Source organism: Mauremys reevesii, linkage group 4 (genome assembly GCF_016161935.1).
Source record: "Mauremys reevesii isolate NIE-2019 linkage group 4, ASM1616193v1, whole genome shotgun sequence".
In the NCBI taxonomy this organism is placed as follows: Eukaryota; Metazoa; Chordata; order Testudines; family Geoemydidae; genus Mauremys; species Mauremys reevesii.
Genome location: NC_052626.1, coordinates 65,796,011 through 65,814,839, shown reverse-complemented (window position 1 = coordinate 65,814,839; position 18,829 = coordinate 65,796,011). Strand labels below are relative to the sequence as shown.

General features: G+C 45.3%; 1 protein-coding gene across 4 annotated transcripts in view; it reads right to left on the bottom strand.

Annotated features, from left to right (window-relative positions):
* The window catches only part of MAP3K9 (mitogen-activated protein kinase kinase kinase 9), an 89,583-nt gene that overhangs the window by 21,557 nt on the left and 49,197 nt on the right, over positions 1-18,829 (bottom strand). For all 4 annotated transcript variants that reach the window (XM_039534601.1, XM_039534600.1, XM_039534598.1 and 1 more), the window contains exons 6-10: positions 11,849-12,089; positions 10,422-10,544; positions 9,246-9,399; positions 2,454-2,566; positions 851-1,663 (exon numbers count right to left, since the gene is read on the bottom strand). In XM_039534601.1, the coding sequence (XP_039390535.1) occupies positions 851-1,663; positions 2,454-2,566; positions 9,246-9,399; positions 10,422-10,544; positions 11,849-12,089 (1,444 nt within the window). The remainder of the gene's footprint in view (positions 1-850; positions 1,664-2,453; positions 2,567-9,245; positions 9,400-10,421; positions 10,545-11,848; positions 12,090-18,829) is intronic.

Genomic DNA, 18,829 nt, shown 5'->3' with positions numbered 1-18,829 from the left:
CTTGCCAATGAACAAAAAGTGGCACCGGCTCAGTCCAGAAGGCCTCAGGTCCATTTTTTGTTGGCTTTCAGAATAGAAGTTGCCTTGAAAGCATAAGGGGAACTTAAGGAAGGGTGAAGCGTGAAGGTGGAATTCTCAGGAATGAACAACAGAAGTGATGTTATACTTGGATAATGCCTTCTGTCTACGAAACTAATGTAGTAAGCCTCACAATACCCTTTGATGAGGAAACAGAGACAGAGGTTATGTGACTTGCCCAAAGTTGCACAGTGGTGACACCAGGCCTGAACTGATTAGAGCAGGGGTTCTCAAACTTCATTGCACCACAACCCCTTTCTGACAACAAAAACAACACACAACCCCAGGAGGGGGAACCGAAGCCTGAGTCTGCTTGAGCTCCGCTGCCCCAGGTGGGGGCGGGGGCAAAGCCAAAGCCCCAGGGTTTCAGCCCTAGACAAGAGGCCTGTAACCTGAGCCCCGCCAGCCAGGGCTGAAGCCCTCAGGTTTCGGCTTCGGCCCTGGGCAGTGGGGCTTGGGTTTCGGTTTCAGCCCTGTGCCCGAGCAAGTCTAAGCCAGCCCTGGCGACCCCATTAAAACAGGGTCATGACCCACTTTGGGGTCCCAACCCACAGTTTGAGAACTGCTGGATTAGAGTATTATTTTATTTATTATTAGTATAAGGTAATGCCTAGGAGCCTTTGCCACAGACCATTGTGCTAGGCACTATATAAACACAGAGTACTCACTCTCTCAATGAACAAAGGCACAAGAGAGAGGGATAGGAGAACCACTGCACCAACTGTCTGCCCTTCATCCTGAAGACTGAGAAAGAGGAGAAGGAGAAACTTACCTGTGCCCAGTGCACCAGTTAAAGAGTTACTGGAAGTGCACCCATTGGGAGAGCACCCATTGGCAACCAGTCCAGCTACTTTGATGGCCCCATCAGAAGGGGTTCGCCTGTGCCCCCTTTGCTGGGCATAGGAAGAGAGAGTCACATGTGTGGGAGTCAGGGATTGGTTGGGGTCCTGTTTGAACCTCTCAATGCGTACATTGACCAGCGGGTTGGTAACTACTGGCAAGGGAGCCTTGACTGTCACAGGGCTGATGGGCATCTCATACACCACAATCTCATCACTGTCTGAGCGCAGCAGAGAGCGGGTGGAGTTACATTCAGAAATGGAAGACAGGGAGAGGAGGGTCAGTGAGGTGGATGGCTCGCCCAGCAGTAGCAGGGGGTCCTCTTTCTTGAAGAGCTTCCGGGAAGGTGGGCTGGTGCTTCTGCGTGGGCGCCCAGACCGCTGGAAAATACTGTCACGCTTCTTCTTCTCCTCCTTGGGTGGTTCCAGCTCATCCTGGGTCAGCAACTGGCACTTGCCTGCCTCCAACAGATCAAAGCCCAGGCCTGCAGCAGCCAGCACTGCTCCGCAACCAAGCAAGGCAACCTCCCACTGCTTATGCTGGGAGCCACCCCGCTTAAGGCTATTGGTGGGCGTGAGCTGAGGGGTGCTTGTGGCAGAATTCATGGGGGTGGACTCCTCATTGGCATCACTGGGTGGGCCATCCAAGTCTCCGCTCTTCTGAAACGGGATGCAGAGGTATGATGGGGTGCGCCCAGGTGAAGGGTGCACTTCGTCTCCATTAAGACACTCGCTGTCCTCATCCTCTGCAAAGCAAATGAAAAATACTTTGTGTTGGCATAACATTTTCAACAGAGAATCACAACATGCCTTACAAACATGAATGGATTAAGCTTCACAAAGCATGCAAAGGAGGAAATGCCTTCATCTAAGCACTAACTGTTTAACCATAGTCAAATGTGAATAGGAACTTCTGTCCAAGCTAGGCAATCCAAGACTGCACGAAAAGCTGACCCTTGTGGATGTGAATCCAGCTCTCAAAGCTGGTGCAGGCTGGGAGCACTGAAAAGGTGGAGAACAGATAAATCACATGTTCAGCTGTGACCCCTACTGGCTGACTAAGAGTAGCTTTCTGAAAAGAGCTTGTCAGCCTTCCCAGCTGCAGTATATTTACACATGATAAGGAAATGAATAGAAAGGTAGGGAAGGAGACAAGAACCACTCCCACAGTATTTCCTGTAAGTGATCTATCCCTATATTGCAGCACCCAAATATCCTTTCCCAACAGCATTATTAACAAGACCACAAAGTTTCTAAGGAATGCGGCGCTACCAAAGAACAGAGAGCTGGACAGTGGTTTTGAGAGGTGTGGGGTAAGAACTGGTGAGCTGCAGAGTGAGTGTGGAGAGATGGGAGGGGAATGAACACACAGAAAATCCAAAAGAAGAGATGAGAAAGGGCATTTCTTGTGGAAATTAAGGTGAAATAGTGAGCCACCAAAGTGAGGACATCAGAGTAAGATGCCTTGGATGAATAGAATTGCTCACTCAAGGATGTGTGCACATGCGTGAAATAAAGTACATGGTCCGCCCTTACCCATCTCTGCTAGGCTGGTGAATCCTGGCAAGGCAGGTGTAGTTCTCTGGACCTTCCCTAGGTTTGGAGCACTAGATGACCATTGTTTGTATCCATCTACCAGAGACTTCAGGCTGGAGGAGGAAAAGGCAGGGAACAATATGTATTACACAAGACTAATATAACTGAGTTCAAAAAAGAATTAAATAAGTTAATGGAGGGTGGCTAATAGCCATTGATGAATCTAAGATAATCAAGGATGCAACCCCATGCTCTAGGCATTCCTGAACCTCTGACTGCTAGAACCTGAGACAGGGGATGGATCACTTGATGAATTGGTTCTGTTCACTCCCTCTGAAGCATCTGAAGACAGGATACTAAGCTAGATGGACCATTGGTCTGACACAGTATGGCCTTTCTTATGACTCTTCTCCCCTACATTTCCAAATACTGTTCCGTTTAGGACTGCAAACCTGGGCCAATTCATCTCCACATAGACAGAGCTAATGCCCTCCTGAAGTAAGACATTTTGCAACAATGACATGTTTCCACCACTAAAGAAAAAAAATGAAAAAGCATCTCTCCTACTGTACTACAATGTGGCAAGCACAGGGATGTCTGCTGAGAGTCAGTGATGTGTGGGGGTGCAGGACTTTACAAAATACCATTTTAACAGAACATGCAGAGGCAATTATAGAAGATACAGAAACTAAGCAAAACTCAGCTCTTTTACCAAAATGTTGCAACTCGCATTTTAAGGCAGGTGCAACAATATATAGTGAGCAAAGAAAATTAATCTCCAAGAATATTTCAGCATAAAACACAAAGCAATAATGAAAGCTGAAAATCACTGCAGGGAATGGGATGTGCCAAGGTCATGCCTTGTATATTTAACCCTTTCCAAAAAACAATTTTAGAGCAACCAGTTAACAGTGGTAATAGTCACACATGTAACACCAGTGCACCTTGGAATGACTATACTACAGACCCAACAGTCAATGCAGCCATATAGTGTATGACTGTATCATTCATTTTCTTCTAAATATGGGCCAGAACGAAAAGCTCTAATCCAAACTCAAACTTTAGGGGAGTTAGGATCTGCAGCCAAACTTTTTGTGGCCCAGATGGATCTTTACTTTCCATCCACACAAGCTTGTTACCATCACATTGTTTACTTCCTAGGGCCACTGCGAATGTCAGAACTTTCAGTGGTGCAACTTTTTGGCACATCAGCAAGGATATCAGCACCCATTAATTGTCTTGTACTATCTGGACTTACAGATTTGAAGTGACTCCCTTCAAACTCCTAAAGTTATACACTTCACAGCTTAGGCGAAGAGCTAAGACCCAGCTAAGAGAGTCAGAAGCTGAGAGAGAGGAGATCTAACCATGCTGACAAAGCAAGGTCAGCAATCACTGTACTATGGATGTGTACACATTATCTCAATGGGCTGGGAAAGGGCATGTTTAATGGTCAGAGAATGAGAGTGCAGATCAGGAGATCTGGGTTATATTCCTACCTGTGTTGTTGACTTGTGTGATCTTGGGGAAATCATACAATTCTCCTGTGCTTGTTTCACAAATCTATAAAGTGGGAATGATACTGACCTCCTTCCAGGGTTCTCATGAAGCTTAATTCATTACTGGAGGCACTCTGCACTTTTTAGTGCCTTTCACTTAGGATCTGGATCTCAAAGTATTATTATTACAGATTTCATTGTGTGGGTATGGATTTCCTTTACTCTCTATTTAATTAAGGTGCTCCTGTAGCTCACTGGACAGAGGACTATCTTTTTGTAGCAAAATTGCAAAGACTACACTTGATTTTGCACATGATCAGCTGGGTAATGACTGTTGTAATATCTTAGAACCACAAATAATATTTCCAATTTAGGGGCATAGTTTTAAATTACATTAAAAACATTCTGTTCTCATCGGTCTTGAGATATTATCATTCTTCCACATTAATCATTCCCACTAGAGTGTGTGCAATATCCTGCCATGAGTTTGAACCCAGTCAGCGCAATGTTGATCTTATGTCCCAATGGAAGGTGTCCCTACGACTTAGCAACAAGACTGATTGATGGGGTGACCTATACAAGGACAAAATTCTATATCATGATTTATTCATCCCAAGATGTGCTGTAACTATGTGATAAAACAACCTGGTAGCTTTAGTTATATTTAAGCATCCCACCTATATATACACCTGGATAAACAAACACAGAGGAGACATTAAGGAATGGATAGATGGTCAATGCAAGCAAAAAGAAGAGGGGGCACTATGCTCACCCCAAGGGTAAATGCCAAGGTCTTTTATACGGTATATAGACAATTAATATGGAGTCTTTCTCCGTGGAGTTGGAAGGGTATGTACTAGGTTCTCAATGCATACAGACGGTAAACAGCAAAACAGTGAATAATGCACAACTATTGTCAGTCTAGCCTTCACCTTCGTCCTGATATCCCTGAAGATTACAGGGGTGTTCTGGGCTGCCCTTTGTGGCACAGCACGACACATCAACTTCATCTGCTTCTCTATGCCTCCTTCTAGACACAGCTTCCTTCATAAAAAAGCAGAGGTCGAAGATTCATTGGCACTGAAAGTGAGCCTTACTTTGAATATGAAGACTAGGAGTGATCAGAATAATTCCAAGACTTTGCTGAAGTTGACTAATTATTATTTTCACCTCATTCTTACATTCTTTTACCATTTTACTCCCACCCAAATTACAAACATTGCTACCCACAGTCCCTGCAGGCCTGACAATGAGACTGCTGCACAACATATATGCCACTAGGGTGCGCTTGAAAGCAGTTCAACATATATATTCCACTTGCTAAAGCACATCACCTCTGGAACAGTACTAGTTGACAGCACTAGCAGCCAAACCACCTACTTTACCCCCACCCCCACCCCAGCACCTTGTTTTGTTTTTTTTTTTTTTTTTGGAGGGGAGGGGAAAAAAGATTTTTTCATTTTGGGTGGGAAAGTTGATAAGGTATTCATATATTTATGTTATGAGAAAGTAGTAACTACATTCATCCTCCTCAGCTTCCTTTCCTACTAGGAAACCTGTTATCCCTCTCCTTGGGAATTTCTACAAGCTCCTTCTTTAGCCTGTGAGTTGATTAGATCTCATTTGGTCTGTAAATTGCCAAACGTGTAATGGGATCCTTAATAATGTCTCATCTGAAAGAGAGAGTCTCCAACAGTACACTGTCCTTTAAACACCATGCTGGGGCATTGGTACAGTACTGATGCAGGAGAGCATGTCTGCTACTGAATTTCCAACACCACTTTTTTCAGCAAACGAATTTTCTTTGAAAGTCCCTCATCTATGTATTGATCAGGTTATGTCCTGCTTGCCTTGCGAGATCTGAAAGGGATCAGAGCTCAAGGGCCTATAGCTACCATAAATCCATAAATGTCACCTTCAGTCCAAAAGAACATTAAAATCACACAAACACTAACAACCCAACTGCTGGTATGAAAACCTGAAAGTGTCTATCCCTAGGCAGAACAAAAATCTCCCATGTCACAACAGCAGGCTGAGGCCAGGTCACTATCTGCTGACTCGAGGTCTACTAGGGCTAGTGGGGCTCAGAATTAGAAGACTAAGGGTTTCCATCACACACCCTAAAGTAAATATCACAAAGTCACAATGTAAATGTCATGACACTGTTCCAAGTTATGTTCAGCCTTAATCAGCCCCTGCCAGTTCAGCATATCAGCTTGTTATCAGGTATGCATATCTCTGCAGGTCATAGACAAGCTTTAAAAGGATAAAAATAATCACTGTCATTTTTCAGTGACTGGCTTTATATAAACCTGAATTTAGAGTGCAGGTTCCCCGCCACCCAGGAGCTCTGGCTATCAGCCCCAGGTAGCTGGGGCTTGTGCAAAAGGAACATGCACCCCCGGGAGGTGGGGATAAAAGGGACAGCCAGAGTCTCACCACCCAGGCTCAGGCTCTCCTTCCCCTCCCCTCAATCTCTGACTGGGAGGCAGCCCAGGCTTGGGCGCTCCCCGCACCAATCCCTTACAGGGAGGCAGCCTGGGCTCTTTCTTCCTCCCACCCAATCCCTCACCTGGAGGTGGCAGGGCTCCAGCTGTCAGCCCTGGGGTGGCAGCAGCAGCGCAGAAGTAAGGGTGGCAACGAGGCATTAAGTCTGCTGTGAAAAGTGATATTGATGAATATCACTTTTCACACTGCCACCCTTACTTCTCTGCTGCTGCTGGCATGGCACTGCCTTCAGAGCTGAGCACCAGTGAGCAGCCGCGGCTCTCCGCTCTGCCTTGAGAGCTGGGTGATGGTAAATGTATTTGTGGGTGGGGGGGGGTGGGAGTGGGCAGGGAGTATAAAGGACTACAGACACACAGAAGGTGGGCCCAAATCAAATAAGTTTAAGAACCACTGATCTAGGCTGACCTTTGGTAAAACAAAGCATACAGAACTTGTTTGAAAAAATTCCTAGAGGATCTCTTTTAGAAAAACATCCAATCTTGATTTAAAAATTGCCAGCGACTGAGAATCCACCACGACCCATAGAAAACTGTTCCAATGGTTACCACTCATTGTTAAAAATTTATTTCCGCCCCCTCCCCCGAATTTGTCTAGCTTCAGCTTCCAGCCATTGGATTGTGTTATATCTTTCACTGATAAACTGAAGAGCTCATTATCAAATATTTGTTCGCTATGTAAGTACTTATATGGTAATCAAGTCATCCCATAACCTTCTCTTTGTTAAGCTAAACAGATTGAGCTCCTTGAGTCTATCACTATAATACGGGTCTTTTAATCCTTTAATCATGCTCATGGCTCTTCCCTGAACCCTCTCCAATCTATCAACTTGTTACTGTAACTTTTTTTTTTTTAAATCCCAGTTGGAAAAGACATGGCAAAGGATAAAGGAAATAAGGATTCAAAATGCCTTGGCAGAGAGCTATGTAGACAACTGAAATGACAAGAATGTTGTTAGCCAGGATTAAAGAGCACTGGCACAGCTCTGTGCGAAAAGCTTGCAAGGGTATTTTTTACCTATGTCTGGCACTTAAGTGAGTGAGCCTTAAAATTTACTGTTAACTAACCAAAAATAAAATAAAAGTGGGCAGCATGCCTTAGAGTGACTGCAGCTTATTGCAGCTCTGTTTGCTTTGAAGAGCCTCTCAGTCTGGCACGATTTCAATGAGCAGCAAGGGCTCATCATATATTCACTGCATTGCCCATTCAGCAAAATAGTCACCATGTTCCAGATGCTGCTCTGTATAATGCTGTGACCTTACTGAGTTCCTCAGTAAGAGATGAACAGTCAGTTACAGAGATAGCACCTCAGTTTTGCAGGGAACAGGATTAAGTTAATTTCAACCACTCTTAGGAAACTGGCAAATCCCATCCTTCTAGCTCCCTGTGCACAATAGATGCTTCACCCTTTCCAGCTGTTGTCTTGGAGAGGAGAAGTGGAGGAGATGAAGAGGTTTTAGAATCATAGAATATTAGACTTGTAAGAGACCTCGGGAGGTCATCTAGTCCAATCCCCTGCTCAAAGCAGGACTAACACCAACTAAATCAGAGTTCCAACCCTCTCAGAGTTCCAACAAAAGGCTTCTGGACTTCAAGGCAGAAGCATTTTTCTACCATCAGCATTTTTTCCTCCCCCTTTTAAATGTAATGCTGGTGAAAGGCATGGGACTATGTGATAAATAAAGGCATTCATTTTCAAGAGTTATCTACAGAACAGATACAGCTTGAGTAGTGGCCTTGCAAGCTCTCTCCACATTGTCCTGCTAATATGCCCCAAAAGCCTGGGCTAGAAACAATCGCCCTTAAATGGTGGTCTAATTGAATTTCCATGGACCATTCAATCCTGGGCTTTTCTGCGGGGGGCAATTAATGTCAATTTTGGTGGGCAGATTTGTTATATGGACACTTGTCTTCCAGGAATTTGGCAAACTAACAGACACCAGACTCATTTCAGATAGGCTACTGACCAGCTATCAGATTTTTTTCCTCTACAAATCTGGGCTGCATCCAGACTAGCAACCTAGGGGTAAAAGGCTCTATATCCAATCTTCAAACCTATGAGGCATCAAGTCACCTCAGATTTTTTTAATCATATCATTAAAAATAAATACTCATCTTTTAAGCAGCATCACAAAAATGCTGAGGTCTGAATCCTGGTATACAGTCTTCACGTAAGACTGGAACCACAGAATAGAAATCAACAGCAGCAGACTTGGCACAACAAGTATACACATACTTTTTAAAAAGGCTGAAAAAATATCTACCTGTCTCCTCTAGTCCCAGCTTAATAATACTACACAAGAGAAGGAAAATATGTATTCGAAGGGTATAAATATGAAGGATGGAGAAGAATATTTCAGGGTAGTGCAAAAGGGGTATAATTAGAAGCTGGAGCATATCGAGCTACAGAAAATTTAGACTGAATATCAGGAAAAGACACCTAATATCGGAGAGTTATTAGCTGTGCAATAGTCTCCTAAGCAAAATGGAAAAACCCCACCACTTTAAATCTACCCTGGACGAAGTACTGGAAAGCACGTTGAAAACAATGCTGCACGGGACCTCTGAGGATGGATTAGATGAGACTTTACCTGTTTCTTCTATCTCTAATGTCTGTGAGACAACGGATAAATAATTATTTCAGCTGAAAATTGTGGCAGATCTGCAGGACAGAGCTGTAGTTTTACCAGGCAGCCCTTCTGAGAACCAAGTGCTCATAAGTAGCTTTAAAGTTCAGAAAACTTTGGCCACTCACACCTCCCCCAAGACCCTCCCTGTTTGTTCTTACCCATCTTCTCCTGCAGCTAACTCCTTATGACAAAGAGAACTTGGTCCCCAGGTACGCCCTTTCTTCTTCTGGCTTCTCTTCTCTTCCTCCTCTCCTTCCTCCTTCTGTAGGACTGAGTTGCATCCCCATGCTTTGCCGCTTTCGCCAGGTGTCACTACGGAAACCAATAAATGGGGAGGGGGGAAAAGAGAGAAAGGATTGGCATGTGGGGCAGGAAAAACATAAAATGCTGCCTGAGCATTGCCTGAGTGGCAATGTAGCACTCTGCAGCACTGGTGAAAAGAGAAGCAAGGCACAATACTACAGACCCTGAAGGAAATGTACTAACATTACTTAACCAACCACCTGAAGAGTGTGAGGTGCTCACCAACATCAAACAATTTAGCCACACAACACCCACATGACACAGATAGATTTGTTCTAATCCTTATTTTAGAGATGGAGAAACTGGCACAGAGGTTAAGTAGCTTGCCTAGGGGTCTCACAGGAAATCTGTGGCAAAGTAGGGAATAGAATACAAACCCAAAGGAGGTTTGGCAAAGGCAATGGCTGTGTAATCCTCCTTTATCATGCCTCAACCCTGAGCCGGAAAGAGCACCTTGAGAGGCCTTCATAGCCTATTTAATCCTTAGGTTCTCTTCTAAAACTGCCAACAAGAGAATAGAAATCCAACTCTCATGGTGCTGAGACCCACACTAATCACTAGGCAACACTACCTTCATATTGCTCTTCCAAATGTACTTGTATCCCCTGTTAGGTCTCCACTGCTTGTTATGACAGGGCCACATTCCACACCAATTGCTTTCATTTTTCTTGAAATGTTTTTACCAAACAATTTCCATTCCTTTGCCACACAGTTCTCTTTCAGCCTGTTCAGCTGATCCACCTCAAAAATACATTCTGAACTGCCAAATATATCCCATACATTCAGTTATAGCAAGCAGGCTGTATCCCCAAGAAATATACTTCCAATACAATCAATCAGCAAGTGCCCAGAAACACAAACAAGTGAGGTTCAATTTCTGGGAGAAGGAACATTCCCCACCTACTCCTCACAGTTAGACTTCATTCAGGTACGTTTATAGGCCTTTCCTAAACAAGACTCAACACCCCACTGCAGCGCCTGCTAGACATATTTTATTCTTCCCAAGTTCAATGTTATAGCAAGCTCCTTACACTGTATGGCCCTGAGTCTGGGAATGACGGTAGGACTTGCAGGAGGACTGGAACAACTACTGATCAAGCTTTTCCTTTTGTCCATGGTTGGAGATGCTTGCACAGTGAATTTGTGCTGGAAATCTGTTTAAAAAAAACAATCACAATTAAAATACTCATTCATGAAACACGACAAAGAAGATTATTAATTCTTTCTGGTACCTTTGCAGAATGGCACCACTGTTTCAGTGCATCTTTGCAGGCACATAAACCCCCAATTTGCACACACACCTAACGCAACCTGAACATTACTGCTTTGCATCTGGACATACAACTGCAAAGGAGCCGCATATAAATGTGTCTAGTTGGGAACTGACATTCCTACCCATATGTACCTGCATAATTTTTCAGGTAGAAATCTTTTCATCTCATTTCCCAAAGAGACTTATGGGGCAAGCAAAAATTCATGAAACAAATGTTTACAATCTTATTAAAGATGGTTGTTACTATTAAAAATATAATCTACCACCATCTCTCCCCCCAACTCTCAGTCTCCCTTCGGAGAGAGAGTCAACAGTGCAGTACATGTTAAGAACCATCTATAACAAGGCTGCCAACTCTGGGTGAATTATATAATCAAACACATGCAGCTTTCTGTTTCCCGCCAGTTTGGAACGCCCCAAGCAATTTGAACATTCAGTACCCACTCTTATCACAATGGACTCACTACTCAATTGGCAGCCATCCTCATTCTCCCACCTACTTCCCCAATTGCTGGCCAACCAAGTGACATTTTCCATCCAGTCTTGAGGGAACGAAGCAGCAATCTAATTCTGTATTTATGAGCTAAATGGTGCTGAGAAGTTGAGTGCTGTAGTCCTCATAATCTTCCCTTAGCTACCCAACATGACTCTCAGAGTCCCAAGGTCATTTCCCACACCAGCAGTGCAATGGACTATGGTTGCTGTTCTGATATCAAATATACCCACATGAGCTTTATTTAACAATAAGACGACTCCAGAGTAGACACTTCCACCACTTTCAGGTACTGCCTTCAATGAAAGTGGGCATTTGGGGTATTGTTGACCTAAATGTTGCATTGGTAGTTAAAATTAATATTTTGCATTAAAGTGAATTTCCTGATACCAGCTGCAGACTAGTGATGTGTGCTACAAACACCCAAACATTCAACATTCCTCTTTAACCACATCCTTACCCTTTGGACAATGTTATTCATAGTGCATCCTATTGTTACCATTTCCTATGTTTTTCCCTATAACCACTGACCTTTAATTTCTTGATGCCAAAGAGGCTGGGATTTCTTAAGGCACATCTTGTGACCATCAATGGGACATTCTATGATTGCAGGCACAAAGGAGCTACATTTAACAGAAACTCATTTGGCACAAGAGGACCCCTCTATAACCCGGCACTACAGCATCACTGACCTGAAGGGAGGCTGATGCGATTGCCATCTTTCAACTTAAGACGGTTCTTCTTGAACTTGCCTATGCGCTTCTTCACCCGAGGCTTCTCCTGGCACAGCTGGTGGATGATGATGTTGAGCTCCCTTTCTAGGATGTCAATCTCACGCTCCGCCAACTCCTGCTCCCGCCGCCGCAGCAGCTCCTCATGGTTCTTCTGCTGGAGTGCAGCACGGGTCAGTTCCTCCTCCCACGTGCGCAGCTCCTGCAGGGAGGAAAGAGAGAAGAATTCCATAGATCACAAGTATGACATATGAGTTCTGAAACTATTCTACCTACTAGAGGAGCAAATCCAAAGATGGCTGGAGTACATTACTGGCCTGGTTCACACACTCAGCAGGGAGGCCAAGGGGTGAAGTGACAGAGACTGAACTCCACTTTCCCCTTTCAAAGCTGTCCCTCCAGCTCAGGGTTGAGACACTTTGACAGGGCAATGTGGGAGAAGCTTATTCTGCTGCTGGTCATGATGTGTCTGATCTGTGATTAAACGAAGGACTTCAGTCTCTACAGAGGTCAGCCAGGCACCTTTCAAGCACTATACTGACTGTAAAAATAAAATAAACATTTCCAACTTTTGCATGTTAGAAGTTGTTCCCTTTAACTAGTATAAAATATTTCAGACATAGGTGCTTTCCCTAATACGTACAGTTAGATATTTAACTTGGAGAAAAATGTTTCAAGATAAAAGACTGAACATTACAGTGTGCATCAAAAGATTCGGCTCTGCATCAGAACTCTTAATAAGCACAGATTTGACTATGCTACTGGAGGCTCAGCCTGAACTTTCACATATGCTGGCTTGTTCAGGTCTGGGTATTGCCATTATCACAGGGGAGCCAGGGAGTAAGTAGCATATGTCCACATCAATGAACACAGCAACTTCAGACTTTCCACCTTTCCAGCAAGATGATGACAGCAGTTGAAGCTGGATGCTTGCTTTCCAGTATTTGGGAGGGTGAAAGGAGGAAGACATGGGATATGGCAGCTCATTTTTGCAGGATTTGTTCAGAATTTCCAACTGTTAACTCCCCCTTGTTTTCCTGCCTAAATCAGCATCTACATTAATTTGTTTAAATTGACTTCAAAACAATCTAAAAATTAAATGTTCCCATTTAGCATATCGTAAGACAGAAAACAAAAAAAACCTAGCTCCAACGTAAGGTAACCAAACGGAGGAACTAGAATTACTGGTGCAGGAAGTGAAACAAGATATTATAGGGATAACAGAAACATGGTGGAATAGTAGTCATGACTTGAGTACAGGTACTGAACGGTATGTGCTGTGGAGGAAAGAGAGAAATAAAAGTTAAAGGCAGTGGAGTAGCATTGCACATTAATGACAAGGTACACCGTAAAGAAATTAGAAGTGATGGAATGGGAAAACAGAATCTGTTGGTGACTAAAATCACTTTGGGGAAGAAAGGTAACAGAAGCTCCAATGAGATAGTGCTTGGGATATGCTACAGACCCAAAGGATCCTATTTGGATATGGATAGAGACCTTTAATGAAATAAGTATTAGTAGGAATTGTGTGATTATGGGAGACTTGAATGTCCAAGATATAGACTGAAGGACAAGTGCTACTAATAACAGCAGGGCCCAGATATTTCTCGATGTGATGGCTGAAAGTTTTCTCCACCAAATAGTCACCGAACCAACAAGAGGTGACACCATTTTAAATTTAGTATTGGTAAGCAACAAGAACCTCACAAAAGAACTGGCTGTAGAGGGCAACTTTGGATCAAGTGATCATAAGCTAATTCAGTTTACACTAAATGAAAGGATAAACAAAAATAGGTCTGCAAGTAGGATTTTTTTATTTCGGGTAAACTTTAAAAAAAATTAAGGGAAGTAGTTAGGGAAGTGGACTGGACTGAAGAACTTAAGGATCTGAATGTGGAGAAGATTAGGACCCAGGAGGTGGCGTTCAGCTGCTGAGGCAGGACTCAGAGCGCAGGGGAAAAGCCGCTCCGTCCTGCTCTGTCCACTCCTCGTGAGCAGAAACATGCTGGGGAGCAGAGTCAGGACACATTTTTCCCCTGAGTCCCCCAATTGGCCGGGGACCTGGGGTCAGTCAGCTCAGTAGCTAATCCGCCACTGTGAAGGAGGACTGGAATATCCTACAAGATGACCTTGAAAACTGGAATAATAGAAATAGGATGAAATGTAATAGTGCAGAGTGCAAGGGCATGTGTTTAGGGACTAACTGCAAGAAATGTTGCTATAAGCAGGGGATGTATCAGTTGGAAGTGACAGAGGAATAGAAAGACCTGGGTCTATTGGTCGATCGCAAGATGACTGAGTCACCAACGTGATGTGGCTGTGAAAAAGCCTAACGCAATCCTAGGATGCATCAGGTGAGGTATTTCCAATAGAGACAGGGAAGCGTTAGTATCATTATACAAAACACTAGTGAGACATCATCTGGAATACTGTGTGCACAGTTCTAGTCTCCCATGGTTGAGATAGATGAATTCAAACTGGAACTGGTGCAGAGAAGGGCTACTAGGATGATCAGAGGAATGGAAAAGAGAAAGTTACTCACCTTGCAGTAACTGAGGTTCTTCGAGATGTGTCCCCCTGTGGGTGCTCCACTCTAGGTGACGGTGCATCCCGGCGCTGTCGATCAGAGATTTTCGGTAGCAGTGCCTGGTTGGGGCGCATGCACCCAGATGGTATCTCTCGTCTAGTTGGAATCTTCCTGAGTGCGTGCGCCCCACACCCTCCTCAGTTCCTTCTCTACCGTGGAGAGTCATCTCAGTACTCCAAAGTAGAGGGGAGGAGGGTGGGGAGTGGAGCACCCACAGGGACACACATCTCGAAGAACCTCAGTTACTGCAAGGTGAGTAACTTTCTCTTCTTCTTCGAGTGCTGTCCCTGTGGGTGCTCCACTCTAGGTGAATGTGTAGCAGTACCCACTATGGTTGGTGGGACTTTGGAGATACGGCAGGGAGTACTGAAGATAGTACTGTATGACCTACTATTGTGTCTGCCGTGGTGTCTTGCGTTAAAGCATAGTGTTTTGCAAACGTGTGTTCAGATGACCATGTAGCTGCTTTGCAGATATCGGGAATGGGAACGTTGTGTAGGAAGGCAATGGATGCCGACATGGCTCTAGTGGAATGAGTTCTAACGCCTTCAGGCGGTTGAAGATTCTTTGCACGGTAACAGGATCTGATGCAGTCAGAGATCCACTTGGATAGGCATTGTTTAGAAATAGCCGTGCCTTTTGATCTTTCGGCAATTGAAAGAAAGTCGTGGAGACTTGCGAAATGGTTTAGTCCTGTCTAAATAAAAGGCAATTGCTCGCCTGATGTCGAGAGTATGCAGGGTTGCGTCCTGTGGCGTTTTGTGAGGTTTGAGGTAGAAAGTTGGTAAATATATAGGTTGGTTGAGGTGGAAGGTCGATACCACCTCAGGAAGAAATTCAGGATGCGGTCTCAAAGTGACTTTATCTTTGGAGAAGATTGTGTATGGAGGGTGGGCCATCAAGGCACTTATTTCTCCAACTCTCCTTGCTGATGTTATGGCAACTAGGAAAGCCACCTTCATGGACATATGGAGATCAGAGGAAGTAGCCAAGGGCTCAAATGGAGGTTTCATGAGAGCATGAAGAACGAGGTTAAGATTCCATGTAGCCACTGTTGCGTGAATTTCAGGGTAGAGATTTTGCAGGCCAGAGAGAAAGCGTTTAATGGTGGGGTGTGTAAAGAGCGAGTACCCATCCAATAGTTCGTGGAAGGTGGTAAGCGCCGCCAGGTGCACTTTGATGGAGCTAAGCGAAAGTCCGTCCTGTTTTAGTTCAAGGAGGTAATCTAGAATGTTAGGAAGGGTCACATTGTTGGGTGCTAAATGTTTATGTGAGCACCAAAGAGCGAAGCGCTTCCACTTCTGAAGGTAGGTTTTGCGGGTGGAGTCTCTCCTACTGTGCAGGAGGACATGTAGGACTTGCTCGGAACAAGCTAGTTCATGGGTTTGGAACCATGAAGGAACCAGGCCAAGCCAGGGCAATAAGGATGACCTGGGCCTTGTCGTCCGCGATCTTCCGAATAACACTGTGTAGTAGAGGGATAGGCGGGAAGGCGTACAGGAGGTAACTGTTCCATGAAATGAGGAATACATCCCCTAGGGATGCAGTCCCGAATCCCGCCCTGGAGCAAAACAGGGGCATTTTCGATTTCGGGTAGTGGTGAAGAGATCTATTGATGGAGTGCCCCAGTGGGAGAAAAGGTGTTGGAGTACTGTGGGGTGCAGTTCCCACTCGTGTTCTGTGGAGAAGTGCCCGCTGAGTGCATCGGCAGTAGCGTTGTGGCAGCCTGGTAGATAGGAGGCGATGATCTGTATTCGATGTTGTATGCACCAATTCCAGAGTCGAATGGCTTCCATGCAGAGGGAATGTGATCTGGCACCCCCGTCTGTTTATGTAATACATACATGCTATGTTGTCTGTTAAAACTCGCAGATATTTGTTCTTTATAAGGGGAAGAAAGTGAAGGCATGCTTTCCTCACTGCTCTGAGTTCTAGGAGATTTATATGTAGATGCGTCTCTGATGGAGACCATCGACCTTGTGCTCTGTGTTCTCCTAGATGCGCTCCCCAACTTATCAGGGAAGCATCCGTGGTGAGCATGAGCGTTGGGGATCGTTGCTGGAAGGGAACCCCTGCACAGAGGTTTTCTGGACTTGTCCACCATTGTAGGGAAGTTATAACATTGGGAGGAGGAGTTAGCAGCATCCCTAAGGGATGTCTGCTGGGTTTGAAATTGGAGTTGAGCCAGCCCTGGAGGCATCTCATATGTAGCCTGGCATGTTGAACCACAAAGGTGGTAGCTGCCATGTGACCAAGGAGCTGTAGGCAGATTCTTGCTTGTGTCCTGGGACGAGTAGAGAGTGTGCGTATGAGCTGTGTGATAGTGAGGAATCTGTTATATGGGAGCGAGGCCCTGCTCTGGGTTGAGTCGAGATGAGCTCCAATGAACTCTATCTGTTGCGTGGGTATCAGGGTGGATTTTTGGGTGTTTATTTGGAGACCTAGGCTGTGAAAGAGGGAGATGGTGAGACGTGTGGCTTGAAGTGTGTCGCCACAGGAGTCGCCCTTGATGAGGCAATCGTCTAGATAGGGGAAAAGTGTGATTCCGTGTTTGCGGAGGTGAGCCACAACGACGGCTAAGGTCTTGGAAAAAACTCTTGGAGCCGTGGAGAGTCCGAAAGGAAGAACTCGGTATTGGAAGTGATCGTGACCGATTGTGAATCGTAGGAAGCGTCTGTGAGCTGGATGAATTGATATGTGGAAGTAAGCGTCTTGTAGGTCGAGGGCTGTGAACCAGTCCCCATGATCCAATGCGGGTATTATTGTGCCCAGTGTGACCATCTTGAATCTTTCTGTCCTCACAAATTTGTTCAGTCAGCGTAGGTCTAATATAGGCCTCCATCCCCCGGTCTTTTTCTGCATTAGAAAGTAATGGGAGTAGAAACCTGTCCCCTGGTGTTGCAGAGGCACAGGCTCCACTGCGTCTAGTTGCAGAAGGTGAGCCACTTCTGTGCGAAGTAATTGCTCCTGAGAGGGGTCCCTGAAGAGGGACAGGGAAGGGGGATGGGTAGGAGGGTAGGAAATAAAAGGGATGGAGTAACCGGTCTGAACTATTTCGAGGACCCAGCGGTCCTGTGTGATCCGCTGCCAGGCATGTTGGAAATACTGGAGGCGGTGGCCAAATGGGAAAGTAAGTGGTGGAATCAAGGGGTGGTCGTGCAGACCCTCGACCAAAGCTTCAAAACTGTTGTTTATTGCCCTGTGGACGGAAGGTGGTGGCTTGGTTTTGATTTTGTCTGCGTTTGGGAGGTCTATTACGATTCCGAGTTGTGTCGTACGGTCTGGATTGAGGGCGATAGTACTGACGTGTGCGTGGTCTTTGGTAGGGTTGGTATCGCTGTCTCCTGAGGAGAGATGGTTGAATGCCCAGGGTGCGCAGTGTTGCTTTGGAATCCTTCATGGTATGGAGGAGTTCGTCAGTTTTTTGGGAGAAGAGTTTGTCCTTGTCAAATGGGAGATCCTCCACTTTAGTCTGGAGTTCTTTAGGAATGCCGGACGCAGAGAGCCATGAGGTTCTGCGCATAACCACAGCAGTTGCGGTAGTACGGGCTGCTGTGTCCGCCGTGTCTAAAGATGCCTGTAGGGCTGTTCTGGAGATTAACTGTCCCTCAGACAGGATTGATTTGAAGTCTGCTTTTCTGTCCTCTGGTATGTAGGAGGCAAATTCGAAAAGCTTATTGTAATTATCGAAATCATAACTGGCGAGGAGGGCAGAGTAGTTAGCAATCCTGAACTGTAGTGTAGAGGATGTATAAACCTTGCGTCCCAGGACATCAAGGTGTCTAAGGTCTTTGTCTTGAGGGGTGGGTCGATATTGTGACTGTTTGGTCCTCTGTGTCAGTGCATCGATGACAAGGGAGTTTGGTGGTGGATGAGAGAATAGGAAGTCTGCGTCCTTTGCAGGAACGTAATATTTACGCTCAGCCTTCTTGCAAGTTGGTACCAGAGAAGCTGGGGTTTGCCAGAGAGTGTCAGCTGGCTCCATGAGTGCTTCATTTATAGGGAGCGCGATTTTCGAGGGCGCAGACGGTTGAAGGATTTTAAGGAGTTTGTGTTGCTTCTCCTGAACCTCTTCTAAGGGAATACCCTGGCTGATCGCAACCCTCCGAAAAAGTTCTTGGAACTGTTTGCAGTCGTCCACGGTCTGTGGAGGTGGAGGGAGGATGGCTTCATCTGAGGCTGATGGAGAGTTAGGATTAGGCGAATCAGGATATGGTGCATAGCTCCCCGGTTCAGGAGGGGGTTCAGGCACCCTGGAAGTGGATGGAGCAGGAGACTGAGGTACCGAAGGAAGGTGATTGATAGGAGGATTCTGCCACGGGTACCACTGCGGCCAAGGCATGGGGTAGGAGAAC